General features: G+C 42.7%; 1 protein-coding gene across 7 annotated transcripts in view; it reads left to right on the forward strand.

The window, feature by feature from the left end:
* The window catches only part of LOC143027757 (RNA-binding protein 5-like), an 87,798-nt gene that overhangs the window by 34,213 nt on the left and 31,769 nt on the right, over nt 1-21,816 (forward strand). For 6 of the 7 annotated variants that reach the window (XM_076189281.1, XM_076189278.1, XM_076189277.1 and 3 more), the window contains 9 exons: nt 1,938-2,063; nt 2,176-2,483; nt 5,381-5,492; nt 5,617-5,686; nt 6,461-6,534; nt 7,990-8,097; nt 9,706-9,820; nt 12,260-12,483; nt 17,737-17,800. In XM_076189281.1, the coding sequence (XP_076045396.1) occupies nt 1,938-2,063; nt 2,176-2,483; nt 5,381-5,492; nt 5,617-5,686; nt 6,461-6,534; nt 7,990-8,097; nt 9,706-9,820; nt 12,260-12,483; nt 17,737-17,800 (1,201 nt within the window). The remainder of the gene's footprint in view (nt 1-1,937; nt 2,064-2,175; nt 2,484-5,380; nt 5,493-5,616; nt 5,687-6,460; nt 6,535-7,989; nt 8,098-9,705; nt 9,821-12,259; nt 12,484-17,736; nt 17,801-21,816) is intronic. The other variant, XM_076189280.1, reaches the window with a different exon arrangement.

Genomic DNA, 21,816 nt, shown 5'->3' on the forward strand with positions numbered 1-21,816 from the left:
ACTCTCAATTTATACCTTCCACCAGAAAATGATCTGATATTTCCCCCACTCTCTTCCCTTAGAACATATACATCCTTAACTCTTCCTACCATACTCCTGGTCACCACTATAGTCCATTAATACACTATCTGCCACCCTTCCATCCACCACCCTCTCCCATGTGCACTTATGCTTGAGTTTCTTCCTAAACACTGTATTTGCTATCGTCAACTCTTTCAAGACGCATCTCCACCATCAATTCTCCATTTTGATTTTTACCTGGAACTCCATACTTCCCAATCACTCCGTCTATTGGTTCGTTCCCTACCCTAGCATTAAGGTCTCCCAATACAACTACATCGACATTTCTCCCTAATCCCTCTATTCACTCATTTAAATCTACCCAAAAGGTCCCTTTCCTCTACACTCTTCTCACTACCAGGCCCATACGCACTTACAAAAACCCATATCTCCCTTCCCAGCTTCACCTTCACATCAACCTTGAAGAAACCTCTTTCCATTCCACTACACTCTTACCTATTATATCTTCACTTACTAGTATAACCCCTTCTCTCCCTCTTCCCCTCTCCACTCCTGAGAACCTCCCAACTACACTCCCAAACAAATACAAATACCACTACATTTTCCTCTATGTTGTAAGGGGTGATTAAATGGGGACATTGTGGGAAGACCAAATAAACTCTTCTCCAGTAAAGATATAACAAAAGTATGCATTAACAGCCACCCCCTTGTTGGATTGGCTTTTTGTATGTGTAAGCATTATTGATAAGATATATTTAAAGTAAGTTCATTTCCATCTAGATTCTTCCTTCCCCCTCCCCCCCAATCCTCTCACCTCCTCTCCTATCTTGCACACCACTCTCCCCATCCCCTCACCTCCCCTGACCCTTAGATCCATACCTCCACCCTTCTCGTGATCTTCTTCATTTTCCCCATCTCCTTATCTCCCCTCTCACCCATTCCCTTGTATCCCATCACCTGATTTACTTGCTCATACCCACACCTTTCCCCATCCCCTCACCTCCCTTCTCCTCCAATACTTCATCTCCCCTCTTCTCCATCAGTTCATCTCCCCATTCCCCCTGTCCTCTCGTTGCCCTGCTCCCACATCTTGTCTCCTATCCCCTCATCTTTCCTCCCCCATCCCCTAATCTCCCCTCTTCCCCATTGCCTCTTCTTGCCTCCCATTTGCCTCAACAACCCCCTCGCATCCCCATCCCTTATCCCCATCCTTAGCCTCCCCCATCCCTTACCCCCATCCCTCACCTCCCCCATCCTTTATCCCCCAACCTCCCTCATCCCTCACCTCCCCCATCCTTTATCCCCCATCCCCCAACCTCCCTCATCCCTCACCTCCCCATCCCTCACCTCCCCCATTCCTCACCTCCCCCATTCCTCAACTCTCCTATCTCCCATCCCTTAACTCTACTATCCCCCATCCCTCACCTCCCCCATTCCTCAACTCTCCTATCTCCCATCCCTCACCTATCTCCTCTAATCCCCATTCTCCATCACCTCTCCCTCTCTGCCCCTCATCCCTTTATTCCCCATTCCTTCACATACCATCTCCCCCATCCCCATACTTCTCACCCAGTCCTCTTGCCTCTCTTTTCATCCCATCTCTTCACCTCCCCTTATACACTCCTCTTGCATTCCCTCTCCCCATATCTCCTCTCCCCATATCTCCTCTCCCCATATCTCCTCTCCCCCATCTCCCCTCTCTCACATCTCTCCTCCCCTCTCCCCACATCTTACCTCCCATCTCACCAAACCTCTTGCCACTCCCCTCCCATACTCTCACCCTCCTCTCACCCATCCTGTCTCTTTCCCTCTCCACATCTTCATGATGTTGTTTATAATATTCTGTGAAGATTTTTATGCACATGTAGATGAATATTAGTGAGTAACCATTTTAAAATATTTTGTGCTTTAAACAGGGCCAGGGTATTGGGCTATCAGAGATGATCAATGCCATGGCTGCTCAACAGCATATTTACACAGCTGCTGCATATGGTGGCATTGAAGCAGCTGCATATGCCCCATATCCTCAGTATGTTACACAGGTATGTTGATTTGGCAGACAGTTCCCAATGAATGATTATATATGCCCATTAATGTGAATTAGTTTTTCCTTCATTTGAACAAAAGACATCTAATATATTTTTATAACTTCAGGGACCATATGTTACTACAGCTGCCAGGCCAGTTCGGGATAATTATGAAAGTTTCAATGGATACGAGCCAGAACGGCGGAAGGAAAGAAGAGATCGGGAAGAGAGAAGACGAGACCGTGACAGAGACCGGGATAGGGACAGAAGAGATCGGGACAGGGACAGGGATCGGGATAGAAGAGACCGAGATAGAGACAGAGACAGAGAACACCGATGGAGGGACGATAACAGAGACAGAAGTCCACACAGAGATAGAAGAGACAGAGACAGAGACTATGATAGGGACAGGGACAGGGACAGAGATCGTGACGGGTGAGTGTACAGCATAATTTTCTTTTGCTGTAGATGTACAAAAATGCCAATATAAACTTGGGTGTATGGTAAATATCGAACATTGGTGCTAAATATATATGTGATTTATATAGATGTTTATCTTTTGAATATGGTGGAATGTTATTTGCTTGTGTACAAAGAAATGAGAAATAAAGCATAAGATAAAGGAGAGCAGATGTGAAATGTGGTAAGAGTATGATGGAAAATTTTGAAGGTAATAAAAAGATGTTTTGGAAGGAAATTAAGAGAGGAAGGGGAGGGGAGTCAAGTAGAGAAGAAAAGGTAAAAGGTGCAGATGAGAGATGATAATAGAAGAGACGGCAGTAAGGGGAAGATGGGCAGAGTATTTAAGGGATTTGCTAAATGTGAAGGAAGATAGGGAAAGGTAGTTGTAATGGGAAGTGCAAATAAAATGATGGTGATGAAGGAGGTAAATGAAAAAATAAGATGTTGAGGTGAAAGCATTTGTGAAATGATGAGAACAGGTAAGGCACCTGAGTTTGATGGGTATTGTGCAGTGTGTCTAAAAAAGGGGGTTACAGTGATGGTGAACTGGCTGGTGACAATTAATGTTTGTCTAAAAGAGAGTAAAGTACTGGAGAAGTGCCTGTATAGTTTACCTTTACAAGGGAAAAAGGGACAAGTGTGAGTGTAGTAGTTTCAGGTGGAACAATTTGGTGAGTGTAGTTGGGAAGGCTTATGGGAAGGTTTTAATTGAGAGGATTAGGAGAGGAATAGAGGGAGTAATTGGTGAGGGACTGGGTTTAGGACAGGTAGAGATTGCATGGATCAGATTTGTGTAGTAAGACAGATTTGTGAGAAAACATTAGGAGAAGGCAAGGATGTTTTTTGGGTCTTTATGGATTTGAAAAATGCTTATGACAGGGTAGATAAGAAGACGCTTGCAGATATAAGGGATTGGAGGAAAGCTGTTGAGAACAGTCAAGAGTTTTTACAAGTGTAGCATAGCCTGTATTAGAAATGGAGAGAATGAGTGGTTTGAAGTAAAGGTGGGACTTCACCAGGGATGTGTCATATTGCCCTGGCTGTTCAATTTATACATGGATGGGGTGGTGCAAGAGGAAAATGCAAGGGTAATGGGTAGAGGACTGGAGATGATTAAAGAAAATGGAGGAAAATAAGAAATAAGCCAGTTGTTGTTTGCTGACAACACTGCTTATACAGTATCAGAGGAGAGATTAAGGAAGTGACAGAGTTTGGTAAGGTGTGCGAAGGAAGTAAGTTGAAGATAAATGTGGGTAAAAGTAAGGTGATGAGATGTACAAGGGGAGAGGATGGCAGTAGAGTAGAAGCGAGTATTGTATGAGAATGGTTAGATTGAAAAATGAAGAGGTTGAGCAGTGGTGTGTATAAAGAGAGTTGGCAGATAGGGTTGGTAAAAGATTACTGGGATGGTTGTTGCATGAGGAAATAATGAATGAAGAAAGACTAGCAGAAACAGGATGGAAGGTAGATAAGAAGGGAGTAGACTTTAGGGAAAGACCAAGAATGAGGTTAATGGATGGAGTGAAAAAGGGCATGGATGCAGGAGGAATGCCTACTGTGCAGGAGAGTGGTTGTTAGTGAATGGAGAAATTTATGTTAGAGGCAGTTCTGTTTGTCAGCACCAAATATATATACCAAGGCTTTTTCCCCCTTACAAGGGAGGTAGCCAAAAAGCGAAAGGCATAAAATCATTCCCACCCATTCCATCCCTGAATACACTCCACACCCCTCCACTCTCCCTATCACCTTAGCACCTCCTGGAGGACGGGTCATCCCTGCACCTTGTCCACTGCCCTGGGTCAGAAGCAGTGTTGCAAGACACAGTGCATCCACAGCAAGGCCGCTTCAATAAATCGGTGACCCCCCCCTCTCCGTCCCCCCCATGCATAAAGGAGAAGACGGGAAGAAATCCCTTCAGGCTGCGTCAAAAATTGCTCACACATACTACCTCACACCCCATCTCCCCGCCCATTCCACCTCATGCATCACATCCTCCTCCTTATACAACCATTCTCCATTCACCCCTGTCTTCTGTCCTCTCCTGTCCTCAACAGACATTCCCCTCTTCCCCAAAGCCCCCTTCACCCCATCCATCCACCTCATCCTAGGACGTCCCTTCATGTTCACTCCCTCCACATCTGCCTTCCATACCTCTTTTACTATTAGTGGTGGTAAACCAGCTTTGTCAGGCTCTGTTGTGGAGATACTGCATCTTGCTATATTGTCTGACCAAACCAGTGGGCAGGGACAACAAATGGATGACGAGTGAAAATATGCTCTTGACTTTGCAGGGAAGTTGTATTTTGTTTCCAGTTAGGCCCACTATTTGTGTGTTAAGTATGCTTCCACCAAAATAACTTGTACAGTGCACCTTACAGCATATCCAAAAACATGTGCACATAAGACAGGGCTCCAGGACCAACCACCATCTCCCTACTCCAATGAACTCCTGACATCATCCCTAAAGAGAATCCCTCCCATGACAAGCAAGAACTACTCTAGCATGACTTATGTTAAGGCCCCCAACCAGCTTTAAAACAGTACCAATACAGAATAGTTCTGGCCACAGAAATAAATTTCCCCAAGTGCAATCACCACTCAGAAACCACTGAACACCACATCCTACATAGCCCCACCCAAGCCTTAACCAAATGACACAATGTCTTTTCCTTGAGTGACTTATAAGCCAGTTTTGTGGCAGTTTCCTTATACCTGGGAGGTGTGGGTCTTCAGTAAGAGATCTGGGGCAACAAATTGATTGATCTGGATTTTCAAATACAAGTGAATTTATTTCCTGTGATTATACAATTCCACTACTTTCTTTTGAGCACGTGTTCATTGGAAGGCTTTTCTTTTGTGTTCTCTCTAAGGGGATATGATGATGACCATGGTGGTAGTAGTGGTGGCAGTGATTACAAGACACAACCCCCAAATAATACTATAATGGTGCGTGGACTTGCACAGCACATCACAGAAAATGATGTAAGTACTAAGAACTTTGGTTTTACATATTGGTAATGTGAATTTAATTATACCCTTTGAAATTGTATTCCTTTAGATAATGTAGGGGTATCACTTGTTAAGTGTGGTATTTCGTTCATTTTAGATTCGTGCAGACATACTGGCCTGTAATTTGATGCCCAAGGACATTAGGCTAGTGCGGAAAAAAGAATCAGGTAAAGTGTTGTTCCTTGGGATCCTCTTGTCTCCTACTCTTTTTTCCTTTTTTCGTTAATTTAAACAAATTTTTGGTTCCCATCTTTATTACCTGCCTGCCTTGTTGCTCATTGCTGTAAGAAACAAGGTCACAAGGGCCAGTGTAAGGCTATTAAGAGATTCTTACAGATTATTGGCCCCTCTTCTAGTGAGGGGATGGAGAGCCGGGCAAGTTTATTATTGATTTTTATATGTGGTAAGTACATGTTGCCTATTGGTAAGGTAGATAGTATAGAAGCCAGGAAAGAAATATAAGAAGAATTTGATTTAAACTACTGTCACACATTGTTTACTTACCTGGTTAATTGTCAATATTGCCAATATCTGTCATGGTATGGTATAGAGGAATGGGATTGAATTGTCATAGCTTTTGTATACACTTGATATCCAATTATAATGCACATTCACCGACCTTTCAGACCTGATCTTATTTTGTCCATTGATATACAGAATGTATTGCGTGTCATCACTGTTAATGTTTTGCATTTCAGCGGGAGATTGAGTGTCACGGTAGCTGATGATGTTTTGTTTGAGAGATACCCTTTGTGACCTATTCAGTTTTAATTTAAGTCAATGTCCACAAATTTTAGATTGTGCAAAGGCGATGAGCAGCAAGGTAGTGCAGGTGATGGCTGCTGGCCTGGTGGCCCTAGTGCGAGGTGGTTTTCCTATGCCCTCGCCGCCATCACTGAGCGACCCCATTAACACGTGCTTGTGTGTGTTCTTACATCTAGGTGCATCAAGAGGCTTTGCGTTCGTGGAGTTTACGACGGTACATGACGCCACTCGTTGGATGGAAGCCAAACAGGTATCACGCGGCCCCAACCCGGCCCAAGCCAGACGGCCCATGGTGGCTCTGGTGGAGGTCCCCTACTCCCCATCCCCCATACCTCCTTGCTCCCACCACTGCTGCTGCTGGCATGGTAGAGGCTGCATGGGGGGGGGGGATTCAACACCAACCGTCATCTGCCTGTAACACTGGGTTTATACCTCCTTAAAGTCAATGCCAACTGGTTCCTTATCAATCTTGCTTCCATACCTTGATCATATTTTGTACTGCTGTCAGTTAGATATGTCACTGGTTTGACATTGATATATAATTTTGTGCGTGGGTGTGATTGGAACATTAAGATAAGGTTTCTTGTTTCCTTTTCCATACTATTGAGAACCCAGATCTTGTCTTAACCTCCTCCTATCTTAATGTCATTGAGAAAGTGTATTTAAGATAAAAGAGTACCTATCCTTTTCTATGCTGTTGAGAACTCAATCTTATCTTACCCACATTCTGTCTTAATGTCATTGAGTCAGTTCTGGATTGCCCCAAATTTGCCTTGTAATCCTATTGCATGATATCTCTCCCCATGTCTGAATGAAAGAAAGAGTGAATGCTTTAGTCACATCATTTTAGTAGTTAAGTTGAATATTGCCTAAAATACTCAAGAGGACTGCATTTGCTGAAAAAAAAAATAATAATAATAATTATTGGAGAGGAAAAAAGTACCTGTGAACTTTGCTTTCTAAGTAACACAACATAGAGCATGTGTTAGGAGCTTTGAGATCAAGACCACCTTTGATTGATTAAGTGTTTTTGTTGACTTATTATTATTATTGTTACATTTCTTCTCATTTGTTTTTCATGACACTCCTGGCTGCATTGAACCCATTTGATAGCATAAATTAAAATTCAAGTATAGAGAACACCTAAGAGAAAGGTGGACTTCCTTTCAGCCAAGCTTCCCTTGAATAAGTCCCTTAGTGAGCATGCTTTATCATCAATGAACAATAAGCCCCTCAGAACTGAATCAAGTTTCAGTGTACGCTTAAATAGATTTCGATATTGTCCGGGATTCTCCCGTGAGGTCTCGTGACATTCAAACCTACCAGCACCAGTATCATCATCTGCAGCTCCAACCACAACCACAACTACAACAACAGCCTCCTCACCAAAGGGTTCTCAGTGCCAGGGTTTTGGCACACTTAGTTGTGGGCATGACTCGCAGCTTTCTGGCCCACCATATTTGGTAGCAAAGCAAACTTGAGTCATGGGATTTTAGTGCTGCCATTCTTTATGAATAAGGACTTGAAGTTGTGTGTAGCATGTAACATAGGAGGACTTGGCATGCATGGACTCCTGGCTTTGATCCTGTAGACTCAAGTTTCCTGGTGGTGCACATTAACGAAGGAAAGCTGTAGTCTGACCCAAATTCCTGTAATATACTCCACTTCCATTTGGTACTAATATAGGATTTACTGGGTGTTGCAGGGCGTCCTTATCCTGCAGGATATGTATAGGGCAACCCTCCAGTATTCTATACCCAAAGAATCGTCAGAAAGGCATGCAAAAGCTTCACAAGATTGGTTTTGTATAAAGGTAAGGATTAGTGATAATTGTTCTTGCAAATTGTGAAGCTGGGAAGGGAGATGAGGGTTTATGTAAGTGCGTATGGACCTGGTAGTGAGAAGAATGTAGATTAGGGGATTAGGGAGAAATGTCAATGTAGTTGTATTGGGAGACCTTAATGCTAGGGTAGGAAACAAACCAATAGATGGAGTAGTTGGGAAGTATGGAGTTCCAGGTAAAAATTGTCTTGAAAGAAAGTTGATGATAGCAAATACAGTGTTTCAGAAGAAACTCATGCATAAGTGCACATGGGAGAGGGTGGTGGATGGAAGGGTGGCAGATAGAGCATTAATGGACTATATAGTGATCAGGAGTATGGTAGGAAGAGTTAAGGATGTACATGTTCTAAGGGAAGAGAGTGGGGGAATATCAGATCATTTTCTGGTGGAAGGTAAATTGAGAGTGGGGAATAGGTGGAGAAAGAGGAAAAGGGCAGAAGGTAGGGAGGTGTTTAGAGTAAACTTCTTAAATGAGAAAGAAAAGGAGGAGTATTAGAAGAAGCTATGAGAGGAGTGGGAGGGAGTAAAGGATAGAGTAGAACGAGGAGTGGAAGAGGAATGGGGATGTTTCAAGGAGGGAGTCATAAGGTGTGCAAAGATGGTGTGTGGAACAAGGAGGGCAGGAGGAAATAGAATGAAGGGTAGTGAGTGGTGGGATGAGGAAGCAAAGAAGGGTGTAGAAGAGAAGCAGGCTTTCATATATTGGCTACAAATTTGGACGTGGGAATCATATGAGAGGTACAAAGTAAAGAGAAGGGAAGTTAAGCATAAAATAAAGGAAGGAAAGAGGAGAGTAGATGTGAAATGGGGTAAGAGTATGACAGAAAATTTTGAAAGTAATAAAAAGAAGTTTTGGAAAGAAATTAGAGGAAGAGGAGGCGAATCAAGTAGAGAAGAAAAGGTAAAAGGTGCAGATGGAGAGATGATAATGGAAGACAAGGCAGTGAGAGGAAGGTAGGCAGAGTATTTTAGGGAGCTGCTAAATGTGAAACGGGAAAGGAATCGGTAAGAAAATGAGAGTGATGAGTGAGGTTATTTAATGTTTGCTGGAGAGAGGGAGAGTGCCGGAGGACTGGAGGAGGGCCTGTATAGTTCCACTTTACAAAGGAAAAGGGGACAAGTGTGAGTAGTAGTTTCAGAGGGATTAGCTTGTTTAGTGTAGTTGGGAAGGCTTATGGGAGGGTCTTGATTGAGAGGATTAGGAGAGGAACAGAGGAAGTAATTGGTGAGGAACAGTGCGGGTTTAGGACAGGTTGGGGTTGTGTAGGTCAGATCTTTGTGGTGAGACAGATATGTGAGAAAGCTATAGGAAAAGGTAAGGATTTTTATTTTTTTATTTTATATATATATATATATATATCTGGAAAAGGCATATGACAGGGTAAACAGGAAGTAGTAGAAGGGGAGCAGTCACCAGTTGTTAAGTTAGATGGTTCTTTCTGAAGTTGTCTCACAGGACCATTGCTTGCAGGTACCCATCATTGGTCCCTTCCAAATCTATTCTAGCATGATGTTATTGATAATATTGTAAAGTTAATTTGGATATGTAAAAAGTAAAAGCATTTGGATGTCTTTACAGTGTGGTGCGCACAATTTCAAGAGGCGTGATTCCTGCTTCAAGTGTTCTGCCCCTCGTCATGAATCTGAGGCTGGAAATGAGGGAAGTGATGAAGTTTGCACATACCCCACCAACAGTATGTATCTAATTTCATATTGTATATTTCCCCATACTATTGAAGGGACTGATTTAGGGCATATTACAGACCAATGCCACACATTCGTTCATGTTAACCTCTTCAATGCAAGTCAAATTCTTCAGCACAGCATCAGTTGCCTGATGTATGATGATTCAGTGATACATAACAATGCATTGTGAAATATAAAGTCAGAGCTTTATTATTTGTTCTCTTTCACTTTAAATATATTAACCCCTACAGCGTCAGTGGAATACGATGTATGCTGCAAATTAAAAAATTTGCCAAGAATAGGCATTATCTGTGGTAATGACCAAGTAGCCCTATCCATTGGCTATAAAAGACACCTAAGTTTTGTTATTTACCAAACTGGCAACCCTGGCAGCAATTTTTCAGGGGTAACTTGGTGTATAAGATCAGCCTTTGGGATGTAATTTGGGCGATTCTGGTGTATGAAACAGCCAGGGCAACATAACACATCCCAGACGAAGTCCCACCTTTACCTCAAACCATTCACTCTCTCCATGTCTAATCCTAACACAAGCTCTACTACTCTTGTAAAAACTCTTGACTACTCCCAACAGCTCTCCTTCTATCCCATATATCGATTGTTTGCGAAAACGTCGTCATTACTCAAAATATCGAATTTTTCAGGAGAGGCATTTTAAAGTTTCAAAACGCTCTCAATATTATAAAAAGCCCTCAAACACCATAGGTGGAACATTTTTTGGAGCATCAAATACGCCTCTAAAGTTTATAGAAGTTGAAACAATCATAATCTTTACTAAGTCTAAAATATTTGTTGGAACAAGTTGAAACATGTAAGGTTATGTCATTGGGACATTTAGCACTCCCTAGCGGTCAATTTTTGAGCTACAGGTATGACACTGTTACAAAAAAAAATCCGTGTTTGAAGATGAATATGTCTGTATAGATAACTCAAAAATTCAGTTTTTTGAGTTATGATGACGTTTTCGCAAACAAGCGATATCTGCAGTACCTCCCACAGTGACTTCCTGTCTACCCTGTCATAAGCCTTTTCCAGATCCATAAAAGCCCATAAAACATCCTTATATTTTCCTATAGCTTTCTCACATATCTGTCTTACCACAAAAATCTGATCTACACAACCCCTACCTGTCCTAAAACCACACTGTTCCTCACCAATTACTTCCTCTGTTCCTCCCCTTATCCTCTCAATCAAGACCCTCCCATAAGCCTACCCAACTACACTCAACAAGCTGATCCCTCTGAAACTACTACACTCACACTTGTCCCCCTTTCCCTTGTAAAGAGGAACTATACAGGCACTCCTCTATCCTCCAGCACACTGCCCTCTATTAAACAAACATTAAATGACCTTACCAGCCAGTGCACCATAACTGTACTGCCTTTCTTCAGACAGTCTGGCATGGCATCCATCCAACCTAGGTGCCTTACCTGCTCTCATCATCTTAACAGCTGCTTTTACTTCATCTTTCCCTATTTCTCCTCAATTTTCCTCACTCATCACTCTCATTTTCTTAGTGCTTCCCACTGCAACTACCTTTCCCTCCCAATTCCCCTTCACATTTAGCAACTCCCTAAAATACTCTGCCCACCTTCCTCTCACTGCCTTCTCTTCCATTATAAACTCTCCATCTTCACCTTTTAGCTTTCCTTCTCTACTTGATTCGCCTCCTCTTCCTCTTTTAATTTCTTTCCAAAACATTAAACAGTATTACTTTCAAAATTTTCTGTCATATTCTTACCCCATTTCACATCTGCTCTCCTCTTTGCTTCCTTTATCTAATGCTTAACTTCCCTTCTCTTTACTTTGTACCTCTCGTATGTTTTTTAATCTTTAAAAAAAAAAAAATGAAGTTTTAGTGTATCAACTTCCTTATATTGTTTATATAACTTCTTTTATGGAAAGCGAGTGAAAAAAGGTAAAAAAAATGTGCAAAGTAGAATTGAATAGACTGAATGTTAGAAGATGCAAGATGTGCAAAAAATGGTGAATAGAAAATTAAAGATGGAGAGATTATGCATCTGAAGGAATGTTCCTTTGTGCTCCATAAATTACTCGTATTTCAAATTAACGAGTAGTTGTTGTCACCATGTATCAAAGCAGTGGGGGTAAACCAGCTCTGGATATTGTGTTCTTATGTTGAATTGCCACTTGATTGACTTGGACCCAAGTTTTATGGCAAGGGAGAGGAATGACCCTTCATTGACAAGGTGCTAAATTGGGAAGAGTGACTAATGGGCATTCAATAAATGTGTAATGGGTGTATGGGTTAACTACCACCTCCCCAAAGGGAGAAAAGCCTTTTGGCATGTCTTTTCTTTGGTGAAATCTTTGTTTCAAGTTGTAAATAGCTTCGGAATGATTCAATAGACTTGTTTCATTGTATTGCTAAATGGTGAGTAGAAAATAAACTATTTTTCATTTTTCAGCTCTACTAATGCGTGGTTTAGACATCCTGTCCACGGAAGAGAGTGTTCTTCAAGGCATTCAGCATGCAGGAAGTGATCTGCCCATCCGATCAGTGCGAATTGGGAGGGACTCCTTGACTAACACATCCAGAGGAGTGTGCTACATAGAGCTCAACTCAGTGATGGATTCAATGCAGCTGCACAATAAACTAGTCCAAAGTCCACCTGTTATTGATGGGAAGCAGGTGGGTCACAGTCTATATATGACGATGAATATGATATGGTTTAATATCACAAACTTCCCCCCTGTCAGGAGGCAAGGATAGTGCCCCTTACAGACTACTTTGTAGCATGGAATTAAATGATCTTGTTCACTGCCCTTGGTCAGAAGTAATGCAGCAAGACAGAGCATTGACAATAAGGCCACTACATTTATTAGGCAATTTCCTGTTTGTTCCCTCATCAGAAAAAGAGAAGATGGGGAGAAATCCCTTCGTGTTGTATCAAAATAACATACACATGTAATCACTCCCTAACCCCCCTAACCACCCACTTCCATACATCACATCATCCATACAAAACCATTCTCTATTCACCCCTATCTTCTGTCTTCTCCTTTCCTCAACAGACATCCCTATGTTTCTCAGTGCCCCTTTTACCCCATCCATCTCATCCTCAGTTGTTGTTCCCTAGACTGTGTCTGAGCAGTCCCGTTTCCCCAAGGAATGCCATGACTGAAATGGGGTTTTCCCACAATCCTGTATAGAGTGAATGTTGTGTTGTTTGCATGTGGGATTGTGTATAATGCAGTCTTCCATGATGTGTTGAATAGTAGGGGGTGAAGTGTGGTGGCCACATTGAAGTCTGGCCAGGTGGACTCTGTCTTTTCATGGGAGAGAGGATTCAGAGGGATGGATATCAGGGGGTCTGGCATGCAGCAATGTGTTGTCTTTTAGTTTGTCAATGGAGGAGAGTGATGTGGTTATATGTTCCCGGAGGCTGGAATTTGGTGGTTTTGGAGGAAGAGAAGAGAGTATTTGTGTGTGATATAGATATTTGGGTCTTTTGTATGACTTGGTGTGTGTGGGTGTTCTGCTATGTGTAATGGGTGTGCTGTGTTTGTGGAGGCTGCAGCAAGTGTTTGTGTGCCTCTTATGTCAAGGTGATCTTTGACTTGAGGACTTTTGTTTCATAGTGTAGGTGGTCTGTAGGTGTTGTCTATGTGCAACCTGTAATTCTTTTTAATGCTTTGTTTAGTATGGTCTGAAGGGTGTTGAGGTGTGTCTCACTGAGATTAGGTGCTCATGCTGAACCCCTATCATACTTCTCAGACACCTCATCTCAAACACATTCAAACTCCGTCACTCTTCCTCTCTTATGTTCCATGTTTCTGCCCCGTACAGTGCTGTCGGCACAATCACCCCTTCATATTACTTCCTCTTAGCATCCATTCCCAAATGTCTATTTCTCATTACACCAGAACATTCCATCAGGACATTTACTCGCTTCTCTCAATCTACATTCTACCTCCACCTCCACTCCTCCCTTTCCTGCCACATTCACACCCAAGTATCTAAAACTATCCACTTCCTCCAGTCTCTCCCTTAATACTCGCTTCCAGCCTGCTGCCACTCTCTTGCTTTATACATCTCATCACCTTGCTTTTGCCCACATTTATCTTCAGCTTCCATCTTTCACATACCTTCTCAAACTGTCACTAACTTTCTCAATCCCTCTTCTGATCCTGTTACAAGCGCAGTCTCGTCAGCAAACAACAACTGGCTTATTTCCCACTTTTCTCCCTTTTTTTTTTTAACCATCTTCAACCCCTGATTCATTACCCTTGCATTCACCTCTTGCACCACCCCATCCATGTATAGATTGAAAAGCCAGGGCGACATAACACATCCCTGACAAAGTCCCACCTTTACCTCAGATAAACATGAAGTAAAATAGTCGGAGAAACATACAATTTGTTGAGGTGGCCTTTAAATACCTGGGTAAAGAAATGATTAAGAAAATATTACAAACACTGAAGGCCAAAATTGGAATTTGCAGCGCTGATATGATCACCCAGTACAAAAAAGAATACAAGAAAATTAGAAAGAATACAAAGAGCAACAACAAAGATGGTGAAAGAAAGAAGCTGAAGATAAATGTGGGCAAAAGTAAGGTGATGAGATGTACAAGGGGAGAGAGTGACAGCAGGCTGGAAGTGAGCATTAACCCCTTCCATACGGGGCCGCACACGTAGGCGTCATGGGGAGCGAGTGTATTCGCGAGGCTGCCATATCGGCGTGTTGATTATATTTATTGTAGTCGCCCCTCCATAATGACATTCTTTCTAATTCTTTTGTAATCGCATTTTCTATGGTTATCAAAATTCACGGGTGAAGAGAGAACGGTCGATATAAGCGGTGACTACATTTTATGATGCGAGTATTATTACGACACGTCGTACGGCTGGCATTGGCTGCTGCCACCGAGATCTAAGTCCATGACGCCTACGTGTGCGGCACCGTATGGAAGGGGTTAAGGGTGAAAGGCTGGAGGAAGTGGATAGTTTTAGATACTCAGGTGCGAATGTGGCAGGAAAGGGAGGAGTTGGGGTGGAGGTAGAATGTAGATTGAGAGAAGCGAGTAAATGCCTTGGTGGATTGAAAAATGTAATGAGAAATAGACACCTGGGAATGGATGCTAAGAGGAGGTTATATGAAGGAGTGATTGTGCCAACAGCACTGTACGGTGCAGAAACATGTAACATGAGAGAGGAAGAGAGGAGGAGTTTGAATGTGTTCGAGATGAAATGTCTGAGAAGTATGATGGGGGTTACTAGGCTGGATAGAGTGAGAAATGAGGAGGTGAGGAGGAGAACAGGGGTGGAAAGGGAACTGCGAGATAGGGTTGATGAAAGAGTATTAGGATGGTTTGGACACATGGAAAGAATGAGTGAAGAAAGATTAGTAAAAGAAGTGTGGAAGGCAGAGATGGAAGGAGTGAATATGAGGGGGCGTCCTAGGATGAGATGGATGGATGGAATGAAAGGGGTTTTACAAAAGAGGAATGTCTGGAGGAAGGATGGGAGAGGACAAGATAGGGGTGAATGGAGAGGGGTTGTGTATAGATGATGCTGTGATGCATGAGGGGGAGTGGGTGGGGGATGGGGGTTGAGGAAGTATGTATGAAAAAAAAAATTGATGCAGCCCGAAGGGGATGGAGAGGGGGGGGTCGCTGAATTTATGAAGCGGCCTTGCTGTGGATGTACTGTATCTTGTGACACTGCTTCTGACCCAGGGCAGTGGACAGGATGCAGGGATGACCCATCATCCAGGAGGTGCTAAGATAAGAGGGAGGGTGGAGGGGAGTGTAATATATAGGAAATGGAATGGGTGGGAGTTGTTTCTATGCCTTTTTCTTTTTGGCTACCCCTCGTGTAGGGGGAAAGAGCCTTTCGTATATGTATGTATGTATGCACAGGGTTCAGTAAAATGAGAAATTGAATATTCAGAGAAATGGTACAGGACAGTAACAAGAGTTGGGGGACAGCATAATAGAGGGTCATTTGCAGTATAAAGTGTCATAATTTCTCTATGAATAGAGATTTCCTCTACCACAGACAAAATTATGTGTGGCTCTGGTCCATAGGGGCCAGCCAGTCCACCATCACTGTACCTCCCTTTTTTAGACATTCTGGGGTATTGGCTGCATGTTTATTGTGGGGCTAAAAGCTGCTCAGTAGCCTGCAACTGAGGTTTTATGGTCCGTATGGGGCACCCCTATGGACCAGAGTCACACATCATTTTGTCTGTGGTTGAGGAAATTTCTATTTATTGAGAAATTATGATACTTTATTATACTGTGACTGTCCCTCCATTATGCTGTCCCCACACTTGTTACTGTCCTGTATTACTCTGAATATTCATTTTCTTGTTTCACTGAACACTGTGGTGGGGGAAAAGAATACTTTCACCCAAATGTTCCCATTTGACTTTTAAAAGGCGACAAAAATGGGACGGGGATAGGACTAGGCATCCTTCTCTCTGTAGCCCCAAAGGGGACATTCTTAAAAAAAGCAAAGGCATATATACAAAGTTGATCAATCAATGTGGCACTAGGTATGTGTTGCATGAAACCTAGAACTCCCAGGTATCTGACAGCAGCCAGGGGATTGACTTTCAAGTCATTCAAGGACGAAATAATGTGTTCTCTGAATATGGCTAGAGTAGGGCAGTATAGGATGAGGTGTTCTATATCTTTTGTGTAATTGTGACATATGGGGCTGTTTATGTAGCCAAGCATTTTTAGTTGTGGAAAGTGACCTAAATGCACGTATGCTAATGTGGTGCTTGCTCTTCTTGGGAGGAATTCATGTGGTGCCAGTGTCAGGTGGGAGGGCTTGATAGTGTGAGGAGCTTGATGGTTGGTCTCGAAGAAACTGTCGTGTGATGTAAGTGTGAATATGTATTTGTGGTATAGTGTGTGGTACAGGTTTTTGTAGATTTTGAGTAGTTTGCAGGTAGGATGGTACCTCCTAACAAAGCAGTCTTTGAAATTAATATTTACGTATATTATCATTATTTAGGTGGGCAGGATGTAGGGATGTGTATAGATGAAGAAGAGCCAAGATGATAAGGAGGGAGGGGATGAATGGGAGTGGAGTATGTGGGGATGGAATGGGTGGGAGTGTTTCTCTTTCTGTCCTTCATCGTCTCCTCCTCCTCCTCCTCCTCCTCCTCCTCCTCCTCCTCCTCCTCCTCCTCCTCCTCCTCCTCCTCCTCCTCCTCCTCCTCCTCCTCCTCCTCCTCCTCGTCCTTCTCCTTCTCCTTCTCCTCCTCTTCCTCCTCCTTCTCCTCCTCCTCCTCTTCCTCCTCCTTCTCCTCCTCCTCCTCTTCCTCCTTCTCCTCCTCTTCCTCCTCCTCCTTCTCCTTCTCCTTTCTCCTTTTTCTTCTTCTTTCTAACTAATGTGTAAGGGGGGGAAAAAGCCATTGGTATATATATATATATGTGTGTGTGTGTGTGTGTGTGAGAGAGGCAGAGGGGAAAACACACAAATAGAATGAGAGTTTATTCTTTAACTAGTTTCGCACTATGGTGCTTCTTTCTGAAGAAGCACCATAATGCGAAACTAGTTAAAGAATAAACTCTCGTTCTATTGGTGTGTTTTCCCCTCTGCCTCTCTCACAGCCTGTCAAGATGTCGTATATATATATATATATATATATATATATATATATATATATATAGATATATATATATATATATATATATATATATATATATGTATGTATGTATGTATGGTTCCAAACCCCTTCCAATCCAGCCCTCTTCCCAAGGGCAAAACATTAAATTTTCTGCTTCAGAAAGTGCTCTGTATGGAGGCACTATCAGTGAGGGAGAGTTTGAAATTAAACCAAATCAATCTATGTTATAATTGGAATAAGAGTGTAACAGATGTTATGAATTTTAATTACAATTTATATGTGTAAATATCTTTCTAGGTCACAATATCATACTGCAAACTTAGTCAGAATACAGGGTCAGGGTCTGGATCTGGCACTTATGGTAAGTTACCAGAGATTTTAGTGAATAATATCTTCTTTTCATTCTTGTTTGGTTGGCAGTATGGGTGATATGAGATGGATGAGTGGTGTTAAAAGCTCTATCATAGAACTGCATATCTATAATTTTCTTTGTCTCCATCCTCAAGCATATTGTTACAACATAACTTTAAAAAAATTATTTCATAATAAATTGATACATTTATTTTTCAATGTAATCCCCTTGCAAGTTTAAACACTTATTCCAATGGTCATGGAGTTTATGGATCCCCTCTTTGTAGAAGTTTGAGTCTTGGTCCTCCAAATACACCTCTACGGCATCAATGACTTTATTATCTCTGGCAAAATGTTGACTGCTGAGCTCTTCATCTTGGGAAATAGTAGTCTGAGGGGGCCAAATCAGGTGAATATGGCAGATGTTCAACTAGCTGGAAGCTGCAATCTTGTATGGCAGCAAGAGCCATGATGGATTTGTGTGCTGGTGCATTGTCCTGATGGAAAGCACCCCTAATGATAGCTTTTCATGCCATATTTTCTTAATTTTCTCTCGTAGCTGCCTTGTAAAGTTGGCACAGTATGGTCCAGTAATGGATTAACCCTTTGTCTGATAATCCACCAGTAGCACAGCACCCCCTCAGAATCCCAAAAAATTAAAGCCCTCGCCTTCCCTGCAGAGATCACTGACTTGGCCTTCTTTGGAGCTGGAGATCCAAGATGCTCCCATTGTTTTGATTGTTCTTTCAACACAGGCTGGAAATGGTGAACCCAAGTCTCATCCATGGTCACAAATCGCTGGATAAATCTTTGTACATACATGTACCATACATATGCCAAAGGTGTTTTCTCCCATATAAGGGGGTAGCTAAAAATCAAAGGCATAAAAACCACTCCCACCCATTCTATCCTTAACCTCTTCACTCCAGGGCACATCGCACATCTGGCAGCGTTAGCTGCCCGACGTGCGATGTTGCGTCATAATAATCGCATTATAAAAAGTCAGTGCTCAATCGTTCGTTCTCTTTCACCCGTGAATTTTGATAACCATAGAAAATATGATGAAGCCAGTTTAGAGAGAATGGAGGTTACGTAGGTATGACTACAATAAATATAATCAAGATGCCGACATCGGCATCATCGTGTACCCACTTGCTCCTCATGCCGCCTACGTAGGCGTCACCGTATGGAAGTGGTTAACATACTCCACTCCCCTCCACCCTCTTCCCTCCCTGTTATCTTGGCACCTCCGGGATGACATCCATAGCAAGGCTGCTTCATTAAATTGGCGAGCCCCCTCTCTATCCCCCATGCAGAAAAGGAGAAGACGGGGAGAAATACTTTCGGGCTGTATCAATTTATTTCTCACACATATTCCCTCACCCCCCCATCCCCCCCACCCACTCTACCTTGTGCATCAGAACATCATCCATACACAACCATCCTCCATTCGTCCATATCTTCTGCACTCTCCTGCCCTTCCTCAACATTCCCCTCTTTCCCAGTGCCCCTTTTACCTCATCCATCCATCCCATCTTAGGTTGACCCTTCATGTTAACTCTTTCTACCTCCGCCTTCCACACCTCTTTTATTAGTCTTCACTCATTCTCACCATGTGTCCAAACCCTTCCAATACTCTTTCATCAACCCCATCTCCCAACTCCCTTTCCACCCCCCATTCTCCTCACCTCATTCCTTACTCTATCCAGCCTAGTAACCCTATGGTACTTTAGACACCTCATCTCAGACACATTCAAACTCCTCTCTTATGTTCCATGTTTCTGCCCCATACAGTGCTGTTGGCACAAACACTCCCAAATGTCTATTTCTCATTACACTTTTAATCCCTGAAGGCATTTACTCACTTCTCTCCATCCACATTCTACCTCCCCCTCCACTCCTCCCTTTCCTGCCACATTTGCACCCAAGTATCTAAAACTATCCACTTCCAGTCTCTCTCCCTTAATACTTGCTTCCAATCTGCTGCCACTTTCTCATCTTGTACATCTCTTCACCTTACTTTTACCCACATTTATCTTCAACTACCTTTTGCACACCTTCCCATGCACTGTCACTAATTTCTTCAATCCCTCCTCTGATCCTGCTACAAGCAGTGTCGTCAGGAAATAACAGCTGGCTTGTCTCCCACTTTTCTCCATTTTCTTTAACCATCTCCAATCCCTGATCCACTACCTTGCATTTACCTCTTGCACCACCTTATCCATGTATAAATTGAACATCCAAGGCAACATACTACATCCATGATGAAGTCTCACCTTTACCTCAAACCACTCCCTCCCTCCATTTCTAATCCTAACACACGCTCTAGTACTGTCCTAAAAACTCAATTTCTCTTAACAGCTTTCCTTCTATCCAAAATATTTGCAATACCTCCCACAGTGCCTTCCTGTCTACCCTGTCATAAGCCTTTTCCAGATCCATGAAAGTCCAAAAAACCTCCTTACCTTTTCCTATAGTTTTCTCACATATGTCTTACCACAAAAATCTGATCTCACAGCCCCTACCTGTCCTAAACCCACACTGTTCCTCTCCAATTACTCCCTCTCTTCCTCTCCTAATCCTTTCAATAAAGACCCTCCAACTACACTTAACTAGCTGATTACAAAGGTGGAGTGTGAGCGGTGCCATTCAGTTGACTGCCGTTTGGACTCCGGCTCGTAATGGTGACACCCCGTCTCATCACCAGTGATGATGCGGTCCAAGAATCCGTCACCTTCGGCTTTGTACCGATCCAACAAGTCCTGACAGACATCCCGTTGGTGGTCCTTTTGGTCCTGTGTGAGCATTTGTGGGACCCACCTAGCACACACTTTGCTGTATCCTAGGGATGACAACATTGTTTTCAGTGCACTGACACCCACATCCAACTCTACACGCATTTCATTCACCATTATCCACCGATCAGCGCAGACGAATTGATTGAGGCGCACTTTGTTTTCCGGGGTGGTGGCTGTGCATGGCGTCCAGAGCGCACATTGTCACTCACATCTCTGCCGCCACTCTGAAATTGACGAACCCATCACCTTACTGCTGACATCAACTGCATCGGCTTCGTAAATGTTCACCAGGCGGTGGATGTTGATTGGTTCAATTTTTTCTGCATGGACGAATTCAATGACACATCTCTGCTTCTGACTCGCGTCTATGACAGGGATTGCTTTTAGAGTGTCACACCATCAATATCTGCAAGAGAGATGAAACTTTCAGGTCATGAGTGCAAAGTTCAGTCATCATAACAATGCAATTTGCAATCCCCTTGTATCCCTTTGTTTGGAATAAAAAAAAATAGACATTACTTTTAGAACGACCCTCGTATTTGTGACAGTGTCTCAAGAAAGCATAAGGTCTTGGTGGCAGTCAGTGGAAGGTCACCTGCAGTTAACATGAATGGAACAAATGGATGTGGCATGGGAGAAGGGTGGAGGGGAGTGGAGTGGGTGGGAATGGTCTTTATGCCTTTGTTTTTTTGGCTACCTCCCATGTTAGGGGGGAAAGACTTTGGTATATTAATGTTCGAGGGAGTTTCAAAAAGTTTGTGGAAAATGTCCATAACTAAAAAATATATGGAAGGAATTTGATTTTATCGCACCTGGAAACTCTTGTACCAAGGTGTTATAACAATTTCAAACATGAACCCATAAATGCAGGTAATGACACATCGCTGCCAATTAGACACCATTCAAGCAACATGGAATCCACCAAAATTGAGGCCAGGACTATCATTAAATTCATGGTCAAATTTGGTTGGGAGAATATGCAAATCATTGATGCTCTGAAGCAGGTTTATGATGACAATGCCTCAAAGAAATCAGCAACATACAAATGGATAAGTCTGTTCAGAAGTGGAAGAAACTAAATTGAAGATGAGCCCCGCAATGGCAGGCCATCAACGTCAGTTTGTGAGAAAAACATTGATGCTGTCTGCACCATGATTGAAAAGAATAGACAAATAACCACTGAATCAGCAGCAGATACACTCAACATCTCCGTGGGTTCTGCACATAC

The sequence above is a fragment of the Oratosquilla oratoria genome, chromosome 8 (genome assembly GCF_046742065.1).
Source record: "Oratosquilla oratoria isolate Oo_2021 chromosome 8, ASM4674206v1, whole genome shotgun sequence".
Taxonomy (NCBI): Eukaryota; Metazoa; Arthropoda; class Malacostraca; order Stomatopoda; family Squillidae; genus Oratosquilla; species Oratosquilla oratoria.